Source organism: Eleginops maclovinus, chromosome 6 (assembly GCF_036324505.1).
Source record: "Eleginops maclovinus isolate JMC-PN-2008 ecotype Puerto Natales chromosome 6, JC_Emac_rtc_rv5, whole genome shotgun sequence".
Taxonomy (NCBI): Eukaryota; Metazoa; Chordata; class Actinopteri; order Perciformes; family Eleginopidae; genus Eleginops; species Eleginops maclovinus.
Window position 1 is genome coordinate 12,803,751 of NC_086354.1, and position 20,921 is coordinate 12,824,671.

General features: G+C 41.8%; 3 protein-coding genes across 4 annotated transcripts; 2 read left to right on the plus strand and 1 right to left on the minus strand.

Moving 5' to 3' along the window:
- The first annotated feature begins 1,395 nt into the window (after positions 1-1,395).
- Positions 1,396-12,054, plus strand: vwa5b2 (von Willebrand factor A domain containing 5B2). The gene is made up of 21 exons (XM_063886145.1): positions 1,396-1,550; positions 2,208-2,423; positions 3,065-3,290; positions 3,406-3,563; positions 3,720-3,851; positions 3,953-4,077; positions 4,195-4,371; positions 4,471-4,581; positions 5,198-5,400; positions 6,504-6,618; positions 7,083-7,268; positions 7,353-7,569; positions 7,657-7,994; positions 8,565-8,805; positions 8,883-9,218; positions 9,294-9,431; positions 9,853-9,981; positions 10,059-10,109; positions 10,353-10,464; positions 10,639-10,762; positions 10,851-12,054. Exons 1-21 carry the CDS (start codon positions 1,412-1,414, stop codon positions 11,610-11,612), a joined length of 4,236 nt encoding a protein of 1,411 aa, XP_063742215.1. The 5' UTR covers positions 1,396-1,411; the 3' UTR covers positions 11,613-12,054.
- On the minus strand, positions 11,961-16,093 carry alg3 (ALG3 alpha-1,3- mannosyltransferase). The gene is made up of 9 exons (XM_063886146.1): positions 15,864-16,093; positions 15,207-15,306; positions 14,977-15,124; positions 14,630-14,790; positions 14,376-14,496; positions 14,073-14,278; positions 13,822-13,899; positions 13,468-13,611; positions 11,961-13,100 (listed from the first exon to the last, which is right to left on the minus strand). Exons 1-9 carry the CDS (start codon positions 16,042-16,044, stop codon positions 12,920-12,922), a joined length of 1,320 nt encoding a protein of 439 aa, XP_063742216.1. The 5' UTR covers positions 16,045-16,093; the 3' UTR covers positions 11,961-12,919.
- mul1a (mitochondrial E3 ubiquitin protein ligase 1a) lies at positions 15,964-20,341 on the plus strand. Of its 2 annotated transcripts, XM_063886148.1 has the most exons (7): positions 16,130-16,192; positions 16,551-16,679; positions 16,766-16,908; positions 17,391-17,478; positions 17,566-17,686; positions 18,979-19,210; positions 19,315-20,341. In XM_063886148.1, exons 3-7 carry the CDS (start codon positions 16,792-16,794, stop codon positions 19,828-19,830), a joined length of 1,074 nt encoding a protein of 357 aa, XP_063742218.1. In that variant the 5' UTR covers positions 16,130-16,192; positions 16,551-16,679; positions 16,766-16,791; the 3' UTR covers positions 19,831-20,341. The 2 variants fall into 2 exon arrangements, with proteins under 2 accessions (XP_063742217.1, XP_063742218.1); XM_063886147.1 differs by lacking the exon at positions 16,551-16,679 and having other exon boundaries at positions 15,964-16,192.
- Positions 20,342-20,921: the final 580 nt, after the last annotated feature.

The window sequence follows — 20,921 nt, forward strand, 5'->3', positions numbered from 1 at the left end:
CGTTGTGTCACTGGGAAACCTGCGGGCAGATGTGATGCTGGAGTGATGCAGACACTGGACACAGGGGCAGATTGTCAGACACTGCGCTGAACACTACAGTAAGTGCTCCTGCTTGATTAATTTATCCGTGATCCAGAGCTTTTAACTGACAGAAAGGACTGCAGTGTTGCCCAGAGCTAACTCTTGGCCAGCTTTGCCTCTGCAAACACCCAGACCACATTACTGCAGAATTTGTACATTTGGATATACTTTGAATTCCTTATTTTTATAACAACTGCTAAGGTTACTTTTTGATGCTGTAAGATATTTGACTAAATGTTGTAAATGTTGCATTTGACAGAACTTTACAAGGTATTCATTTTGCATGTGTTGATATACGGTAATTAAAACCACACACACTGACCGCACACACAGCCAACTCATAGTGTGTAAAGAAGTCATTATCTGATCTTCCCTCACTGATAAACCTGAACTGACTGTCAGGCTTATTAATCAGCTTTGAGTATCAGCAGTCTACACAGGGGTGCTGTGTTGTGCTTACTTTTGTGTGTATTGTGACAGCATCAGTTTGTCCTACTTTAACAAACCAGGCATTTATTATTTACCTGTTATGAGCTAAGAGCACGGTAGCCAGATGGACGCTGTTGATCTTGTTAGAAAGGTAGATGTGAGAAAACCATTACCTGGAGCACAGCAAACACACACACATATGCACGCATGTGTGCGTACACATGGATACACACACAGTTCATTCTACCATTCGGTAAACTGCAATCTGCACACTGGTTTCTGCACCTGCTGCACTTAAAGTTATTACTGTGAGTGGTCAGTCATAAAGAATTATTGCACTGAGTAATAGAAATGGAAACTGGACAAGTTACTGGTTTATTACCAAGTCAATGTTTCTGTTAAGAAACTAAACACTATATTCTACAATTGATAGCTATGAGTGCAGTTAAGTAAGACTGAGAGAGTAGTAATAAATTCACAAATATTTGCATACAGGTTGGCCACTGATTGCATATGATGACAGGTATTATGCTAAGTGTAGTAAGCGCTGCCCTGCAAAGTTAATGATTGACCAAGCCTCTTACACTAAAACTATCACAGTTGGTTGCTAAGACCCCGAGGAGAGGTGATACCTTGGTTACAAATAGCTGATGTGTTCACATAAATAGATACCTGACAGGCATACACAGTGTACATAAAATAAATGAAACCAATGGACATTTGAAAAACGCAGCAAAAATCAGGTGTGATTTACAAAGAAGATTACTGTAATTGCTCTGTGAATGGAAAATGAGATAATTTAAATGCACACTCACATATTCCTCTTCCGGTGTGCAACCGTTTAACTTACCATAGTTCTCATGCCACCAGCAGATTAGAGGCTTATTGCAGCCCTGAAAAGATGGTGGGACTGAGAAACTGCTCAACATGGGAACCATTGCTACTCAAGGCCTCCAGCATCAAGTCCTGTGCCAACGGCTGCTCCCTGGGCATGACCGCACACCTTACCTACGCTAATCCTGACATAGAGTCTGTAGAAGGTGAGTTGTAGGATAATATACAGCAAAGGTAATATTTATGGCAAAGTTGGAAGAAAAATGTGTCAATGACCTGAGTAAAATAACAACCAAATAAATCTGACAACTCAGAATTATACTTATAGCTACCATGTTTTTCAACAAAAGAGCTAGAGCTGTTTGAGTGGAAAAATACTAAACTTAGATTTATCACCATAAAATATTGTGATGTTTTGTTTCAGTAAAATACATTATGAGGCATTTAGTAGTGGGCTTAACACCAGTGGCTTTATTGAGACATACTACTAGGACAACATACAGTACTGTATTCTGTACATTTAAAAAAGTAAAGGGATAAGGATTGACCCTTGAGTCAGTCTCATCTGCCATTGGAGCTTACTGAGGACAGTCTGCTGATGTGGAGATGGTATATCGAATTAATTTACTACTTTGCAAATAAATAAAAAACAGCACATATTTCCTTTTCCAAATGCTATGCCATTGTTGTCAGACACTTTTGTCCAAGGCATCTAAAAAAACAAACCCATTCAACTAAGTCAGAAATATGAGAAAGTTGCAAAGAAGATCTTTATAGAGCCTTTTACAAAACATCTAATGCAGACTTTAAAATGTATTCCATGAAATCAACGTTTTGAGTGTGAAACATTTGCTGTCATCTAGGTGTGTTTGTGTACCCTCTCGGGGAAAAGGAGGTAGTGGTGGGCTTTGAGGCTGTGATAGCGGGCCGGATGGTGGGGGTCCAGATCCAGAGCCGAGGGAAGCTGAAGGACTGCTGTTTGGATTGCTGCCCTGGATCTGGTCTTGAGGGCCACTGTGGGAATGGCCGGGAGTGGAGCTGCTGCGGGACCTCCAGCCTTGACATGCAATGCACCAACGGTGAGGAGGGGAGGAGACATTCTGCATTTTCCATGTAGATAAAAGTTGTCATTCTTCATAAGTATGGATCGTTTGCAGTTGTTCTATGTGGATACAAATAGAGCCAAAGTAAGGCCCTTCCCTGTCCTGTTTTAGCCTTTCTGAGGATAGAAAGGACAGACAAAGGAGGCAAAAAGATTTGGCTGCCTGCCTAATGGTGAGATGGCATTCATTCAGTACGGACGTATATCAACATGAAGTGCTCTAATTTCTCTATAGCAAAAACAGATTCAAGTAACCCTTTAGTAGTAACCCCTTAAATGACAACTGATAATAATTTGGCATGTAAAAAAATGAAAAGGGTATTGAAAAGCACTGTATTTATTGATGTTTTTATTTTTTTTACTGAGGAAGCTAATTCAAAACCTAGCAAAGGGTCATTTAACCTTTCTCATCCAGATGTAGATTTTATATCATATTGTTTTGTTGTTATTGTTGATGTGTAGCCATAAGTACCCTATATCTATTTGAAATATTGAAAGTCCAAAAGTGATTGATAAAGAAAAGGACCTTGCTTTTTCCTTGATTGAGTAAGATACATAAAATCAAAGATTTAGTCTGGTTATTGTATGATGTGAGTGGCTGTTGTATTTCTGCTTTAGGACATCTTATCCTGGACGAAGACCTTGAGAGAACCACCTTCATCGTGGGCACAGGTCTCATTGGCTCCATGGATATAGTGTCTGTTATCATAAGCACCACACTTGAACTCCCCACGTTAGAAAATGGAGCAATCCGCATCATATACCCCACATTGCTTACTCCGATCGTCACTGGCCAGATGACTCCAAGCAAGAGTGAAAGTGGAGGGAAATCTGAAGAAACTGGGTATTTATTTAGCAAACAACTTTGGCAACACAGTTTTATTTATAGCTGTTTATTTCAATGAACTAGCTTACTGCTTTAATTTGTTTTACCAGAAACTAATTTCTCTCCTCCTTAGACCAACCAGCTGTTTCAGCACCAACTCAGGAAAACAAGACCGCGCCCTAGACTCGGCGCAGCAGTGTGCCCACGCCATCTTCACCAGTCCTGCTGCCAACCTGGCACCTTATGAACTCAACTTCCAGCTGCTAGTCAGAGGGGCCTGTCTACTAGCTGGTACTGCGCACACAGCTCAACACATGATCCCTCCATCACGCCTGGTTGAGATATAGCCTACTATGTATTATGACTGGTGTTTCTAAATCTTATATAAAAAAAACATTACTTGTCTATGATTTCCTCATTTGCATTTCTTCCTAAACTGATTTGTAGGACTGGAGAGCCCCACTCACGCTCTGAGGGCAGATGCAGACCCCAGTGCCAAAAGTGCCTCTGCGACCTACATCACCTTGGCCCAGGAGCATCCATATGACAGACACATAGAGATCATTCTGCACCTCAGTGGTGAGCAGTCAGAAAATTACCAGATTTGTCTTCCTTTTTAGTGGTGTACGTTTTTTGACTAATATTTGAATGTTACCTCAAATGAAAAACCTCTTTCCCAGAACCTCACAGCCCATTGGTCATACTGGAGAGAGGCAGGCTCTCATTCAGCCAGTATGAGCAGCAGATCTGCGCCCGCCGTGATTTCATTCGCTGCATTCGCAAAGATTCTGAACCTGAGAGAAAGGTTGGTAGTTACTCATGCTGCTTTGCACTCTCTATTTACCTTTGATATCCTACACATTTCCCAATACTGGAGCCGTACTGCTTGAAAAAGCATGCTGATGTTTTACTTGGCCTGCAGCTGGAGTTTATGAGGAAGCGATACCACAAGGACATTCTGTGCAGCCCCGTCTTGATGCTCAACTTCTGTCCTGACTTGCTGCATGAACCTCTGGAGCTGCACAAAGCCACCAGAGAATTGCTGTTCCTTGTTGACCGCAGTGGCAGCATGAGTGGCACCAACATCCACAGAGTAAAGGTGAGCTGCCGGCAGAATAAAATCATTTTATTGAAACAGTTTAGTCATTAGATTTATGCACATACATTGATTTGGCACTGTCCTTTCTTGTTTCTGCAGGATGCCATGGTGGTGGCATTGAAGAGTCTCCCCTCTGGCACCATGCTTAACATCGTGGGCTTCGGCACCACCATCAAGCCCCTGTTCACCTCCAGCAAGCCCTGCACTGATGTTAGTCTTACAGAATGACCTTGCTTTATTTCTCTGGATTTATCTTGTTTATAGATTTTCAGTTAAAAAAATTGGTCTTATTCTTAACAACACAAGAATTATTTTCTGTGAAAGAATATAAATGAAGAACTTGGACCATGCTTCTTGAAAGCAGATGTTCTTGCCAATGTAGGCCTATCTGTTCTATTTTCTCTACTCTCTAATCAGGCAATAGGTCAGCTTCTTAGGTTGCCTTAGTAGCAGAGTATCAGGTTTTATCCAGACCAAGGGCTGCGAGGACAAACAATCTTTGCAAAGACTACCGACCATATGGTGACCTTTCATGCATTTTCACTAATGCACGAGATGTCCTTCCATCTCCTGTCCTGTCAGGCATGTTTGTTCACAGTGTGATTTGAGGTGGTTTTAAGGCAGGTGCTAATGTGTGTATGTTTGCTCTCTCTTAATTAGAGATGTGCTGATTTAATTCTCTGCCAGCCTCACAGGGTAATAAGGAAATCTGATATCAAACAGTCCATTTATTTTGACAGTTGTTTGCACTAGCTACATCATGCCGTTTTCTCTCACCTCTGCTGTAGATCTGATAGCACCTCTCCTTTTCTTTTTTCCGGATCAGGTCACTTTAATGCAGGCATACGAGTACGTCCAGAGGATGAGAGCCGACATGCGAGGCACCAACCTGCTGGGGGCGATGTCCTGGGTGTACCAGCAGCCCATGCAGCGCTCACACCCTCGCCAGGTTTTCATCATCACAGATGGATCCATCAGCAATGTGGCTAAGGTGCTGGAGCTAGTCCGCAGAAACACATGCGCCTGCAGGTATTACGTTAAAATAACTGCCAATTAGACATTTAATCCATACTGTAGGAATCATCTGTGAAGATTGGTACAGAAAGGTGTCAGGTTGATATCCAATATAAGGGGAAACACACACACCAAGTGGACATCAATTGAAGCGACTAGTTAACAAAGATTTATTCTATGGTTGAAATGTTATAGGACATTAAATCACAGTGGGTGACAAGGAGGTAGAGAGCAATGGAGTTCAGTGAGTGCAGGCAGAATGAGGTGATAAATGAAAGAGACACCATGTGGGGGAGAAAGGAGAGGAGGGGAGAATCAGAGGAGACACAAGCAAACAGCGGTCTTGAGGAACTGAGACCAAAGCACTGTGAAAGAAAGACAAGAAAAAGCAGAGGTATTTTTCTGCCCCGCCCAGTAATCCCGTTAAGTGCTCTCCTCTGCAGTGAGAGTCACGCCCCTCTGGTTTTGCCTGGGCCCTTCAGCCATGCACAATAACTCCATTTATCTCTCATTAGTATTCCCCTGCTTGACTGACTTTCTCCACTGTATTTTGGCTGTCCCTTTGCAGACCATCTCTATATTTCTTTATTCCCTAGACATCTCATTTAAATAAACGTAAATTACATTTAGTATAACCACAATACATTTCCATAAAATAGGTCTTGCATTTATATTATTCTGGTTTCCCATCTTCTTATAGCACTAACAGTATTTGGAAAGACATACTCGCTGCGAGAGACAGCACAAAAGATCTCAGTCTTTTCAATTATTTTGTCCCCTGCTCTTTTCAAACTCTCAATTAGCCAAATGGCTTGTGATCCCTCTGAGCACATAAATAACAGTTCTGTCTATTTGATGGCAAATCTCCTCTTTTCTTAGACACATGGAAGCCTCTGTATGCCATTAGCGATTCACAAATAGATACTGATGTAAGTCTGAGCTGTTGCAAGAGGCTGCTAGTGGATTTGTTCAGATGGGTAAATGAAAACACATTCAGCGTATAGTTCAGGCAGTGAATCAAATACAAAGTGGAGATAATCCTTACATAATAATTGTGGTATCTTAAATGAATTTTCTCTAATATTAAGGTAAAATGTAATGCTGTGTTTCTACTGCAGATACTTTGGCATGGGTCTTGGTCCCCGAGCCTGCAGGAGACTCCTGCAGGGCGTTGCCAAACTGACAGGAGGAACCACAGAGTTCTTGGAGGATGAGGAGAGACTACAGCCCAAGGTCAGCAGCACTGCAGCACTGTCACCTATTGGTGAAAATAAGAAATGCAGAATAATTACAAGCATGAGTTTACTTGCTTACAAGTGAAATGTTTTCCAATGGAATAAAGTACTTTTACTTAACTCAACTATAACTTGAATAAAGTAACTAGCTCAACCTTGATAAGCTACATAAGAAAATTACAACTTTAATCAATCAAACTAGTACACATTAATCAATCAGTAATACAACTACTAATGTAATATTAGGCATTCTTGCTACAGAACAACTAGTTTTACTTTAATGTTCCATGTTTTGATTTTACTTTTGAAACTTACAATTCATACTGCTGATGATAGAATGATTTTGAAGTATTTACATGAATGTACGTAAAAAATATCACAAATTATTCCACTGCTGCCGGCTATTCGGTTGTGAAAATGAATTGTTATCACTTCAATCTTCTTATCAATCTATCTCCTCAGTTAATTAAGTCTCTGAAAAAGGCATTTGAACCTGTGCTCACTGATGTACGGATTGACTGGTATCTGCCAGAAAACATGGAGGCTTTTCTTTCACCCAATGAAATCCCTCCGCTCTACCCTGGGAACCGCCTAATTGGATATTGCGCTCTATATGATATGACAAATATCAAAGCAGGAAAGACAGAGGTATGCATTACATCATTCTTAAACACATGTTGTGTGTTTCTACCTTCTCTAAAACTGAAAATCTCTTATTTGACTATTTTACAGTCTCAAGGACGGGGCTATGAAGGTGTACATCGTGGCTCCACGGGTTCTGTTTTTGGACAGTCAAATGATGAGCTTTCTCCTCCCCCTGCCTCCGAGTTAATGCCTGTGGTGACACCTGCAGTTGGCACCGACTTGGAGGAAGCACTGAGGGAGATTTCCAGAGAAATTTCCTCTGAATTCTCCTGTGCCAAAAACACAGATCCAGGCACCAGCCCGGGTCAGTGACATCAATGAATCTTGCAGGTTATATAAATGAACACTGAACATACCATGGTTGTATATGTTGGGTTTTTCTCTGCTCTAGGTGTGGAGCTGGACTGGTCCAGTGACGTGAGGAGGAGGATCCAGGAAAGGTCTTACATCCAGGAGCAGTATGTCCTCACCCGCTGCTCCCTCAGCAGTGAGCGGAGTCTGCAGACACAGTCCCACTTGCACATACATGCCTCGTCCAACTCTGACTCTACCGGCGTTGTCTTTCTGCCCGACCCTCACTCATCTGGTTCAGTTTTGGAAACAGGCTCTCTACCCCAAGGCCTGGAAAAGATGCCCCCTCCAGAACAGAGATCATCCCTGTCTCGCTGGGCAGACTCTGCGTGGCAGCAAAACCTCTCCGCGGAAAACACTGATACTGGGGCAGAAAAGGTCAAATTGATTGTAATTATAATAGATTCACCCTAAGGTGGTTTTCTGTATTCTTGCAAGTTAGTGGTTAATGTAGAAGGAACAAAAAGTACCTATGAAACTGCAAAAGGAGAAAAGGTTTTTAGAATCTGCGACACACTTTTCTATTTCTGCCCACTCACTTGTGACAAATTTCAACAATAACACTGAGAGAAATCTATTCTGCGTAAAATAAATAAGCCAGTGTATCCACCATGACAGTAAACTAGAAAACAATAAAGATTCAAAACTCTAATTTAGGGCTACATTATCTTACGTCATTGCTTTTACTTTACTGTTGTTATTGCCGCTTGTTGAAAGGTGTTGTTAAAAGATTACACATCCCTCCCCATCTTGTATCCGATGCAAAACTTGTATGCACACCCAGAAAGACTGTAAGGTTGTAAAGAATGTAAATACAATAAAAATTACAGATATATCAGATTCAGATGACCATAGGATCTTTTAATTTAAGTCACATGGTTGCAGTGAAAAATAAAATTGCAGTCTATCTTGCTTTTTTTTAACCTATTTTTCCTCTTTTACGACCAGAGTGGGGTTCTGCAGGTTGATGCTGAGGAGACTCGTAGAAGACACAAGTCACTGGCTCGCTCAACCATGGCAGCGCGAAGCTTTTCATCTCCACAGGGCGAACTGGAGATGCACCGCCTGAGGAGAGCTCTGGAGAGGGTCTCCTTCGACCAAACACTGGGAGGCAGGCTGGACGAAAGTGATGGGGAGACGAAGACCCCATCGAGGGGCACACTGTCTCGCAGGAGCCTCACTGACTCCAGTAAGCCATTGGTACTGAGAAAAGCAGGATTTGGTCTCCAAAACATTTCTATATCTCATTTTCGCTCTGACCCCCAGATGGCCTCCTGTTTCCTGCCTCTCCTCTGGACTGGGACAGCTTCACAGACCCAGAGTACCTCTTCACTGCTGTTCCAGCTGAGGTTCCTCCACCAGGTCAGTGCCGCTCGCTTATCCACGGCCTGCTGAGCGGCAGACCTGTGTCCTGGGAGGTCACTGTGGACCTTGGGCACCTCTGGACCCCTGAGGGCCAGGAGACGACGGGAATTGAGGGATGTGGAGGAAGAGGGGAAGAAGGAGCTGAACCATGGGAGGAGATGATTCACCAACTGACTGCTCGCTCAGTTATCAGGGACTTTGAGAAAATGGCAGAGAAGGAGAGCGACTGTGGACATGGTGAGGCTTCACTACCGCAAACGTTTATCTCACGGGATCTAGTTATTCACAACTCTCTGTCTTACTGCTTCTTAGGTTCAGCTAAGCGGTACCGCATGAAGGCTATCCAGACTAGTAAGCATTGTAACATCATCTGCATGTACACAGCCTTCACTACCACTGATAGCAACCCCAAAAAAGGCTTGCCAGACAGCATCGACGTCCAAAACGCAGGTGTGACACACTCTTACAAAAACAAAACACTTATATTATATATTGGAGAGGGGTACTCAATGTAACATTTACTTTAGTAACAGGGAATACTATTCTGCTCATAAAAAAAAATGTATATTGTCAATTCATATAACCCTGATGATTATGGGATTATTTCAGATTGTGTTTGAGGCTTTAAATTTCAAGGGTAAATGCATGCAGACAAGGTCACAAATTGAGATGTCTCTTGGTGTGTGTGTGTGTGTGTATGTGTATGTGTATGTGTGTGTGTGTGTGTGTGTGTGTGTGTGTGTGTGTGTGTGTGTGTGTGTATGTGTATGTGTATGTGTGTGTGTGTGTGTGTGTGTGTGTGTGTGTGTGTGTGTGTGTGTGTGTGTGTGTGTGTGTGTGTGTGTGTGTGTGTGTGTGTGTGTGTGCTAAGGGGTGCATTTGGGGAACAGGCGGAGTTTCCAGACAGGAAGTCGAAGGCAGAGGGCCTATTCTGTTGGATTAGGCAGACGGCGCACCAGCAGAGACAGTGAAGAGATGGAGGACACATGTAACACTACAGGTAAAAACACTGAATGATTGCACCACCCATTTCTGTTGTCTCCACTTTAGGTCATCATCAATCTTTGTATCTCTCAGACAGAGATGACACCCCTGCCTCACCCTGTAGCCTTACATCCTGGGACTCTAGTAAGTATTGTCGACACGATCCGTGAAAACTTTTAGTGTAAGTGTAGTGTCAAAGTTAGAGGTGTTCTTCACTTAAGGTGAACCTGTAGGGAAGGAGAAATATCTCAACTGCTGTCCCCTGACCTATTTTACACACCAGCAACACCTGGCTCTAAAGGATCAATGCACAATGTCTGTCTCTACACAGTTAGGAAATGTATGCTAAAGACACAATATTGTCTAAAGTTTTCTCTGCTGTCTCAGGTGTAGGGGGCAGTGCATACTCTGCTACAGCCTCAGCAATAACAGCTGCATCATGCACTCGTTCACAGCGATCTATCGAGAGCAAGTCAATGGAGAGCTTCTTTGGCGCCAGGTAAGACTTTCACATGAAATGCTACTTCTTGTTGTATATCACTATTTAGGGGGATTTTGTAGAAGTGTTTACATCAGAGATGACCTCTTTCTGTGAGGGGTGTGTATTATGTCTTTATCTAAATGAATAGATATTCTAAGGTTAAAAATACCCACCTCTTTTTGTATATTCCAGATTTCCACTGGGCAGACTCAGGTCCTCTATTTCATCAGGAAAGCAGGTTCCTCTCAAGACCCACTGTCTCTCTGCAGAGACTGAGAAACAACCTGAAACTGAGGCTCCAGACTACTTGCCCCTGGTGAGCTGTGCAGACACATACAACATATAAAAATGAACACAAGCGTGCCAACAAAGTTTTAATTTCTCTATATTTGATATCTTATCAGGTGCATTTGCAGCTGGCATCTGGAGCCTTTCTCCTGACAGAGATCTACTCAGACTGTGTTCAGATCCCCCTGGACCGCCTGAAGAGGGCTTCTCCCTACAGCCTCCACCGCCGCAGTCTAAGCCCACCCTTCCGCTGCACATATCCCAGTGCTCCGTCTTTATCCACCTCCACCAAGATTCCCGGTGCTCCCTCCAACCACCATGTTACCTTTTCTCCTTCTTCCTGCTCTATAGCCAAACCAACTTCGCCTCCTTTCCACCACACTCCAGATGACACTCCCCTGATGCTGGAACCAAGGCTTCGCCGAAGACACCTGTCTGACAGAGATCCCATCACATCACCGACGGACCTCCCCAGCTCTGAGGAGGGCTCCCTGGAGCTTTCTACGGGCCCCTCTCAGAGCCAGAGCCACGGCCAGGTAGATAGTGGTCGCGGATCGGAGACGGATGTATGTGAGGTCTCTTCAATAGATCCAGCTGACCTCCAGGGGAGCAGCCAGTTGGCTCAGGAGGACCCTGAGGGCTCGAGCTGGGCAACAGCTGTAGCCCTAGCCTGGCTGGAACACCGCTGTGCCGGGTACTTCATGGAGTGGGAGCTGGTGGCAGCAAAAGCAGACTTCTGGCTCCGCTGCCAGGAGCTGCCCGAGGGAGTGGACCTTGCGGGGTTAAAGGGAGCCGCCAGACAGCTGTTCCTGCTGCTGCGCCACTGGGACGAGAACATCAAGCTCAATATGCTGTGTTATAACCCCAATAATATGTGAGGCAAAGATGAGGAAACTGAGCCAGATCTACTGATTAGCATAATCACTTGTTGGTACCTAAGAAAGAATGCCTTTTAATGAAAGAGTAAATCCTGAATTTCATCTGCAGGATGAACTAATGCCATTACCTAGTGCCAAGTTCATCCAAATACCTGAACATGAAATATTTTACCGATGTAAAACTTTATATTTATGTAAGAATATCCTTAAATGACATAGAGAAAGTGGCCTTTTTTTTTAAATCATAAAGATATATATTGCTTTATGCAAACTCAAAAATGCCTTTACCATCTGACTAAGATTTTTTTCTAGTCTTTATGTCCTCAGTTAATTTGAAAAAATGTATAATCGCAGTCAGTCAGTGTTTATTTTGATTACAAGGATAAGTATTTGATAAACTTATTAAAACCTAATCTAATTAATGAAAGCATTCATTGATTAAATTAAGCCATTTGTTGTCATGTTGTAACATACATTAAAAGAAAAAACTACAATGTTAAGTGGCATCTCCGTTTAATATAAAATGTCACACTTATGCTCAGTCTACTGTAATTTTTCACATTAAATCTACTGATGTGCTTTTGAGTGCAGCAGCGCACCATTACAACAGAAGATGAATCTGACACACAAAGAGCCATGATTGTCTTAATGCTTATATATCTACTGAAAAACTAAATTTGGCCTTGGGGTGGAGAATACTAAAACAAACTACTGCCTGGTATTAAATTAAATTAAAGCTTTTGTTGCCATATTCAAGTTCTGTATCATATACATTTTATATAAATGATACACAGCTGATATATTAAGCTACTGCAGTCTTATACAATGTACAAGAGCTTAAGTAAACCAGTAAACAGATGTTTGATAGAATTACAGAATATCAAGCAAGGGAAATTATTAAGCCAGATAAAAGATTGGGCAGAGTGTAGTTTTAACATCATTTGTAGAAACAAAGCCTATGTAACAAATTCTCTCAAAACAACAAAACGTTCAAAATTTGCTCCTCACATTCTACTCCACTATTCCCAAAATGTGTCTGAAAATTAAACCTGAGATCCATCATTTCTTTTTCTTTTCATCTCTTCAACAGCAAGGGACTACTTCATCATGTAGGTGTCTGTTTGCAGCCACACTTTAGCTTCAACTTTAGCAGTGAGCTGAGACCAGAGGCTTTAAATGGCTCCTTGTATTCACTTATAAAAACAGTCTGTCACAGTGACCTCCCTTCGCACTGGTGTTGTGGGGACCGAAGAGAGGAGTGGAGCTGATTAGACCACGTACGATATCCGGTCCGATCAGCTGGCAGCTCACTGGCGTTTGTCCTTGACGGGTGTTGGTTCTTCTGTTTCTGCCGGGGCTGAGGGAAGCGGCGGAGCCAGCCACAGACACAGGAGGATGATGAGGTGACAGACGTGAAGGGCAGCAGAGCTGCCGTTAGTAGAGGGGTAGGTGTTCCATGAAAGCTCAATCAGACCCAGGATCAGTACCCTGAGGAGGAAAACAATATAGCATTAATATGTGAGCAAGTGTGTGATGCAGGTCTTATCAGAAATGCAACTTTTAGTTTAGCATTTAGTTCAAAGTTTAAAGGGTTTATTGTCATATTCATGTTATTGTGATATTAGAAAGGAATGATGATTTCTGAAAACATTATCAGTTCCATTAAAAATATGTAAAAATGATAATGTGATATTTTTCTTTAAGGAGATTTATACCAAACAAGGATTTCAAACTACAGTTTGCAGGCCTGGACAAATTATTCATAAGCACTGATACTTTTTTTTACTATTGCACATACTGCGATTTGATCAATATCGCAATAATTTAAGCAGCCCCAGTTTAGACTCCCTTTTACCTGAGCAGGTGGGCCAGCTTCTTGACTCCTCCACTCCAGAGTAGGAAGGGCAGCGTGTGGAAGTACCAGACGTAAAACTGGTAGTGCAACGAACGGCTGAAGCACATGCCAATGAAGTTAGATGTGAACAGAATCAGCACCATCTGTGATCATTTGTCAAGGTTCCACACATCAGCTGGTGAATACTAGGAACATAATTTATTTACTCTCTCACCAATATATTGTAGACATGTTAACAAATCAATTCATTGACATCTACTAGGAAAAATTAAAAGGTTTCCTGAAAAAACCTAATGTATCCTTTAAGGATAAACATTCAACAGATAGAAGCAAAACCAAATGCGACAAAGGATATGATCAACAGTGGTTTTCTGAGCAGGGGTTTTCCTCTTGCTGGGATCTTTGAGGAGTTCAAAGATGCTTTCTCCTGACCTGGTAAAAAAAGAAAATACTTTTAAATAACATAATATTTGTAATTTCATTGCCTCAGATCGACTTCAAGCCAAGCAAACTCTTGCTGCGCAGGGGAGAGAAAAACTGGCATGATTTTACCACTGATTTATTCTAGTTCATATCTATAATGCCAACTGTAACCTCTGTCTCACCTCTTCCAACGACGGAGAGCAAAGAGCAGCAGGGCGAGCAGGTGGGAAGCCAGCAGGAGTAAGTGGAAGTACCGATTCAAGAAGAGCAATTCTGGCAGGAAGCGCCAGTTGACCGTCCATTTGAACATAAACTGACGGCCAAGATCAAACGCCCGGCTTAAATAACCCACAGGATTCTCCAGGAGGAAAGGCAGACCCAGCAAAAGCTGCAGACATATACATTTAATAATGGACAATATAAAAAAAAAAGAAGGTACATTTTAGTATGTCGATAAAGCTTGCACGGTTTGAAGAATATCTTACCTGTATGCCTGCACATAGAGAAAGTTTGGGAATTGTTCTGATTAGACCAAACTCGGATACGAGGAGGAAAAGTAATCCGGGAGCAAAAAGGAGCACATTCATTTTCACAGACACTGCTAAACTGTCAGAAAGAGAGAAAGATTTGAGTTGTAATTTCCTCATGTTACAAAAAAATTCATAAAATAAATGACATTTCATCCAGAGAAAGCCATAAAATAAAAGTTGCATTGTGCAGTGAAGCAGTCAACACTTGCCTGTAAAGGCCGCAGCCCAGAGTCCAGTTTCCATCCATGAAGAGGTTGACAGCTCCAAACAGCAGCATCATGGCCACAGGATCATTAAAGAGACGCAGCACAAAGATGGAGTGAATCCGATAAGAAGCACAGCACACAAAGAAGAACACATAGGGAGGAACCTGGAAAAGAGAAACATAACATAAGTGCAGAATACTCAAGTTGAAATGTGTCCTTAAATGTAGACAAGACTAGAGTTTCATAAAATATAGATGGCTTATTTAGCAAAAACAGTAGAATTTAGTGGTGTATCGCAGCAAATGTTATCACGGCACATTGTAACTGAGGCAGTTGTCACAGAGACTGACCTTCTTAGTGCGGTGGTAGATCCTGAAGACCAGCAGCAGCGTGATGAGGTAGAAAGCAGCAAAAAGGTACTGCGCAAGGCGGATGTTCACCCCATGGCTGGTGATGTAGTAGAGAACCGTAAAGATGTACACAAAGCCAGCCGGGTACCTACAACGACAAGGCTCTAATTTATACTGCACTCAAATTACAAAATAGCGAAATCTTTATCTTTAAAAACTTTAAAACTCACACCAAGGGGCCAGTGTCTCCTTTAAGCTCAGTGTAGTCATAGGTACCATTGATGACTCCCTCCACCTCATCCATGTAGGCTTTCCAGTCTATCTCTGTGTCTGTGGTAAATAGCATACATCAGTGATCATAAATGATGGGGAAGGTTTCTGTTATTGCTGTGCTGTGGTTATTTGTATATTCATTTTCATGTCATTTTCTATAAAAAACATTTTTTGATTCATCAAAAAAAAATAATAGTAAGATAACATTGTGATTTTTTTGAAGACAGTTCTTCCAGCATTACGTTAGATTAGGAAGTAGGTTAATGTGATAACAAAATCAATGATATGGGCGACATACTAATGCTTGGACTTTATGTGTAACGCTTTAGGTAAAGTTATTCACGCTTCCTTAAATGAAGTTAAGAGTATTGCCATTACAAATAGTTTGCTGCACAAAGTTTTAGCAAGCCGTTGCGGAAAAATAATTAACGTTATTTAACACTTGAGCAGAATAGACGGTTGCATGTGGTCATGCAAGGGCAATAAATTCCCTTTGACAGGTGGTAGTCTAAGTTAGTAAGTTTGCTAATGCTAGCTACTTAGCTTTTACATGCGTTAAGAAACATGACAAAGCACCAGAGCATGCTAACTAGCCGCGCAGCGCAGCTACTTACATGCTACTTTCTGTATGACCCACACATTGATACCGATCTCTAGGAACCACAAAACTGAAACGACCAGTAGAGTGTATTCCGTCTTGAACAAGACCAAATGTTTGTCCTGCCACAGTGTCTGGAGTTTCCCCCACAGTGGGGACGGGGAACCGGGAGCTTTCCTCCGCACACCTCCTGCCATCTCGGCGGTGTATCGAGTAGCTCACTAGCGACAGACGGAGAGACGTCGCAATGAACACCTCATCACGCAACGTTCATCACGTAGGGTCACGTGACGTAGAAAACAGGACAGCCGAAAATGTCAAGCTAGGACTTCAATTTTCTGACAGGTAAAAACAACTGATTTTATGATAAGTCTTACTTGACAATTAAGACATACAAAGCTTTAAGCATTTATTATTTTTGAACATATAGTAAGCTTACGAAAAGGTTGTTTAAATAACGTTTAGAGGTCACAACTGCTTCCTTATAGCTAACTTTAGCTTACCATTATTACAATGATAATAAACCCACTGAACTACGTTTTGTAACAACGGACGTGTTACTGCTGCTTATAATAAGACAGCTTGTTAAAGTGTGACTCATATTGGTGGTGTTGGCTGTAGAAGAATTAAAGATACGTTAATGTACTTTTCGTTTAAAGAATCCAGGTGGTCTTAAAACAACATTTTGTTAATGTATTTCCAGATTCTTTAAAAATACTCTAGTCACGTTTGAATGTCAACACCAAGAAACATAAAAGAGGTTAACTCAAGTTCCATGATCATCAACTGAGGAGACTTAAGAATGAAGTCATTTTCTTCTTCAACCCCCACAGTAACAGGCACTTTTTTGTCCTCATTAATTTAAAAGAAACAAGAGATATTGTTTGTAATCTAATTAAATGTAACATGTCTGTGCAGGTCTGCAGTGAGGAGTCTCAGAGGGAATGGATGGGTTTCCTGTGAAGGTCTCAGAGGCAGTGTGCCTCGGGGCCAGCCTTGCCCTCTCAGGCATCTGCTACTATCTCTACAAGAAGAGCCGGACAACACTGAATAAACTCGAAGTTAGTTGTTGATTTGTGAGAGACATAACCTTGTTCATATAATGTTTTGATAATGAATTTTCAGTTTTTACGCTGTGAAAGGCTTTACAATTATTGCGATTAGTTGCGAAACCATGTAAAAAAAAAATTCAGCTTTCAAATACTGCCTGAATCCTCTTCAGTAGAGGTAGTGGAGGGCAGTCTTCTTTTCTAATCCCTTTATTGCCCACTGTTATTGGGCTTGTGACTGAGAAGATGTCTACTTGCAACCCCTCGTCACAAAGTTCCACAGAGTATTTATTTATAATTATAGAAGAAGTAGACCCAAAAAGCTGGAGACAAAGTATAATTTTGTGTGGGAGAAACTGTTTCCTATCCTCTCTCCCATCCTGTAACCATTAGGTGATAGTAATGCCTTCCTCTGCTTTTTTCTTAAACCCGAATGTTTTCTACCTGAAGTGTTTTTTACTGCATATACAAACAGTTTGTGTCCATGTTGTCAGGATGCTCCTCACTTCACTATAGATGGAAAACTCAAAGACATTTTGAAAGTTACTCCAGGAGCATGTCTACAGTATGCTGTCATCGAAGGTAAACATGAGCTGATTCCGACACCGACAAGAGCTGTTCGCATCCTTTTTCCCCTGAAAAATGTATATATATGTATATATATCGTAGGTGCTGTGCAACCAGTAGGCGAGCCTCTGACCAGCTCCTTCCAAAAAGAACTTTTTGGAGTGTTGCAGAAGTTCATGCTGAGAGAACACAGGCTCGTGTGGAACAGCCTTTCACGCACTTGGTGAGACATTTATCAACACAATATTACAGAGCAGCATTATGATGACATATTTTTTTTGGGCATCATCACTCCTCTATTTTATAGTGGACACTTTAGATGTTTGACATGCAACAAAGGTTTGTGGTTGGAATACAACCAGGAACATTCCTCTGAGTTGGAAGGTGCATTAAATAGTTTGTCCACTCAATTCAGAAAAGAGGAGAAACATATCTGCCTTTGGGTTGAAAGGTGTACATTTCTGGAACCCAGCTGTGAAGACTGGTTATATAATCTCATGGTACAGCCCTGCTGCACATGGTGTGTGAAAATGTTCTATTAGTTGTCAGGGCAAGCCCGATTCTAAAAAGGGGTAAAGTTATTTTAAACCACGTGGCTTGGAGGACCCAAACCTGATTGCTGCCTCTGACATCAGCTACATTTGATAGACGACATATCTTAGCCCTTTACTGAAAGCCTGTGGGTTCATGTGTTTTTACTGAGGGCTACTTCGAGGGATACATAATCCATCTATATATTCTCTGCCTTTTCTGGCATGTTCATGTAATTAATCAGCAAGATTTTTCAGAAATTTCCCACTTGATGTAATCTGAGAAACTATTTATAGTCATTTCTACATAACCTAAGTAGGCTTTAGACCAGGGGGTGTCCAAACTGTTTGGGGTCATTCACTAGAGGTGAGGTTTATGGCCTCATAAGTTAAGTTACAAGTTAGCAAAATCAATCAAATATAGGTACATTATGCTTGATACTTGAACATACTTTAAGAAATTAAACAGCCTACAGTACATCACAGCTCTTAGGGTTTCATTTATTTTGTTACAAAAAGTGTTGCAGCTTATCCCTTAAAACAGGATCCTCAGGTTGCGTTTAGTAGTGGGAAATAAGAAGCGTATACTTCAAGCTTGTTACGTAATAAGTTATTGGACTTTTTTTTAAACAAAGATTTGTTGTATAATGTTTTTAACTTTAATTGACTGAATTTGGGCTCAGTAACACATGAATACTATTATTATATATTTTTACATATCTATTAAAGTTTCATGTGTGGGCCATTGTCCATTATAGGGCCAATTCGAAATGGACAGCTGGCCGCAGTTGGGCCCCGGGCTGTAGTTTGGACACCCCTGCTTTAGACCCTTCACTGCTTTCAAATTCCACAAAGCAGCTTGTACCTTTCTGTTAGCCCGATAAAGATTAGAATAAAGATTATTTAGTGAAGTTTTTACAATATTTTGTCTTTATCATCACATGTATAGACTTAAAAGATCCGTTTCCCCCTTCTCCTGTGTCAGGACGGACAGTGAACGGGTCTTGCACCAGAGAGTGAATGCAGTGCCCTTTGTATTAGTGGGGTCAAATGATACAGCCGTCCGAGTGCTGTGCCCTCTGCAGGCCTCAGGTGTGTACATGGAGACCACCCACGAGAAGTTTCACCAGGTTAACTATGGCTTCAGCGACATCATTGGACAATACCTCAGTGGGGAGAAGCTTAAAGGGCAACTGGAGACAGAAGAAATGCTCAAAGTAAGTAAAAAAAAAACGTATAGTACCCAATAGTAAAGTGATATTCATTTCACGAAGCATAAATAAAAATGATTTTATTGATTATTTTTATAAATGATTTCCAGGTGGGCACAACTCTTACCGGAGTGGGTGAGCTGATACTGGAAACTGATGGCACCCTGAATCTCCGACCCCCCACTAATGGCTCAGAGTATTTTTTGAGCATTACGGACTTTGACACCCTGCTGGGAGAGCAAGAGAGCACGGCTGGCTGGTGGAAGGGGCTCGCCATCGCCTCTGCTGTGGCAGGGGCAGTGGTCCTTGTCTGGTTGGGCCGTCGCTACTATAATCAATTAAGAGCACACTGGGAGAGGGAGAAGGAGAGGAGGGAATTTGAAAGACTGCGGGCTGAAAACCCAAGAGCACGTGCTCCAGTAGCCGGCCATGAGGCCCTCCAAGACGAGGAAGAGGAACACTTAGAGAATGCTTGTGTGATCTGCCTTACTCAGCCACGGAACTGTATTCTGCTGGACTGTGGGCACGTGTGCTGCTGCTACAGCTGCTACCAGGCTCTTCCCCAGCGCCGGTGCCCTATTTGTAGACAGAGCATCAGCAGGGTGGTGCCTCTCTACCATGTCTGAGGCAACTGTGTCACATGACCTCAGTGGAGCTTCACCACCACACAAACTGTCAGCTTAACACCTTTAAGTGCTGCGATTAGACCTGAAAACGAACGGTAACGCTTTGAAATTCATATTACTGTGAGAATAATGTAACGATCATATTGTATGTAATAAAAAAGGTGAATTGTAAGGACTTTCAGTTAGTTATCTTTAATTGTAAATACAGAAACAAATGTGATGGGGGTGGGGGGTGTAAGCAGTAGATGTTTATTTTCCTACATAATTGTTCTGTGCCTTATTCTGGTAATTTATATGGTGGCTGCTGTCTAAAGAGCAATTGAAGTACATTTGTCTGGATAAATTGAGTCTGGTCAGAAGAAGTAAGCTTGTGTTTTAACAGCTTTGAGTCACATTTTAGAAGTCCACATATATTTGGTGCCAGGACAAAGCTTATGACTTAATTATGAAAGAAGGAAGTGTGTAAAATGGTGGCTTTTGAAACATATTTAATAAAGAATCACTCAATCTGTGTAGCATGTTTTCCTGACTGTCAGTATCACAGTTTGTAAAAAACAGCGAAATCGCTAACCCATTTTATTTTAGAAATTAAGTTGTAATAAAACGTCCTAGTGTACATGTCTGTGTTATCATGAAGTTCTGCTGAGTCTGAATGAACAAATCTTACATGCCTCAGTGTTCGACGTCTCCTAATGATCCGCAGACCTCTCAGTTGCAGCTGTTATCTAATGCTCTTAAACATTAGGAAAGTAGTTAATATCTCAATGGATAAACGTGTTCCACAGGACTTGATGAATTCATGATGGATTTTTATTATTCCTCCATAATGCTTCTTGTCAGCACCTGGTTCCTGAAAAGACTACGGTGTAGTGAGTCATCAAGCTTACTATTCCTGTCACCCCTAAAAAGCATTAAAAGGATTTGGAGCATGGCGGATAGATGAAAAGCCACCTTTTGTTTATCTTTCGGCACAGAAAGGGAACAACTAATAGTCGTGTGCTTGTGGTTGTATTGCAAGGTAAAGAGTGTGGCTTAAGGCCTGAGTGGGCGTGAAAAAAGGAGCAGGTGGGAGAGAGAGAATCTCATAAATC

Excerpts from the sequence above, each read along its gene's own strand:
- vwa5b2 (XM_063886145.1), top strand. The coding sequence starts at position 1,412 with ATGGTGGGACTGAGAAACTGCTCAACATGGGAACCATTGCTACTCAAG. Across the intron at positions 2,424-3,064 it reads TGACATGCAATGCACCAACG|GACATCTTATCCTGGACGAA; the intron begins GTGAGGAGGGGA and ends TTTCTGCTTTAG. Across the intron at positions 5,401-6,503 it reads AGAAACACATGCGCCTGCAG|ATACTTTGGCATGGGTCTTG; the intron begins GTATTACGTTAA and ends TTTCTACTGCAG.
- mul1a (XM_063886147.1), top strand. The coding sequence starts at position 16,792 with ATGGATGGGTTTCCTGTGAAGGTCTCAGAGGCAGTGTGCCTCGGGGCC. Across the intron at positions 16,909-17,390 it reads CAACACTGAATAAACTCGAA|GATGCTCCTCACTTCACTAT; the intron begins GTTAGTTGTTGA and ends CCATGTTGTCAG. Across the intron at positions 17,687-18,978 it reads AACAGCCTTTCACGCACTTG|GACGGACAGTGAACGGGTCT; the intron begins GTGAGACATTTA and ends CTCCTGTGTCAG.
- alg3 (XM_063886146.1), bottom strand. The coding sequence starts at position 16,044 with ATGGCAGGAGGTGTGCGGAGGAAAGCTCCCGGTTCCCCGTCCCCACTG. Across the intron at positions 15,307-15,863 it reads GGTCATACAGAAAGTAGCAT|ACACAGAGATAGACTGGAAA; the intron begins GTAAGTAGCTGC and ends TATTTACCACAG. Across the intron at positions 13,900-14,072 it reads GCTCTCCGTCGTTGGAAGAG|GTCAGGAGAAAGCATCTTTG; the intron begins GTGAGACAGAGG and ends TTTTTTTACCAG.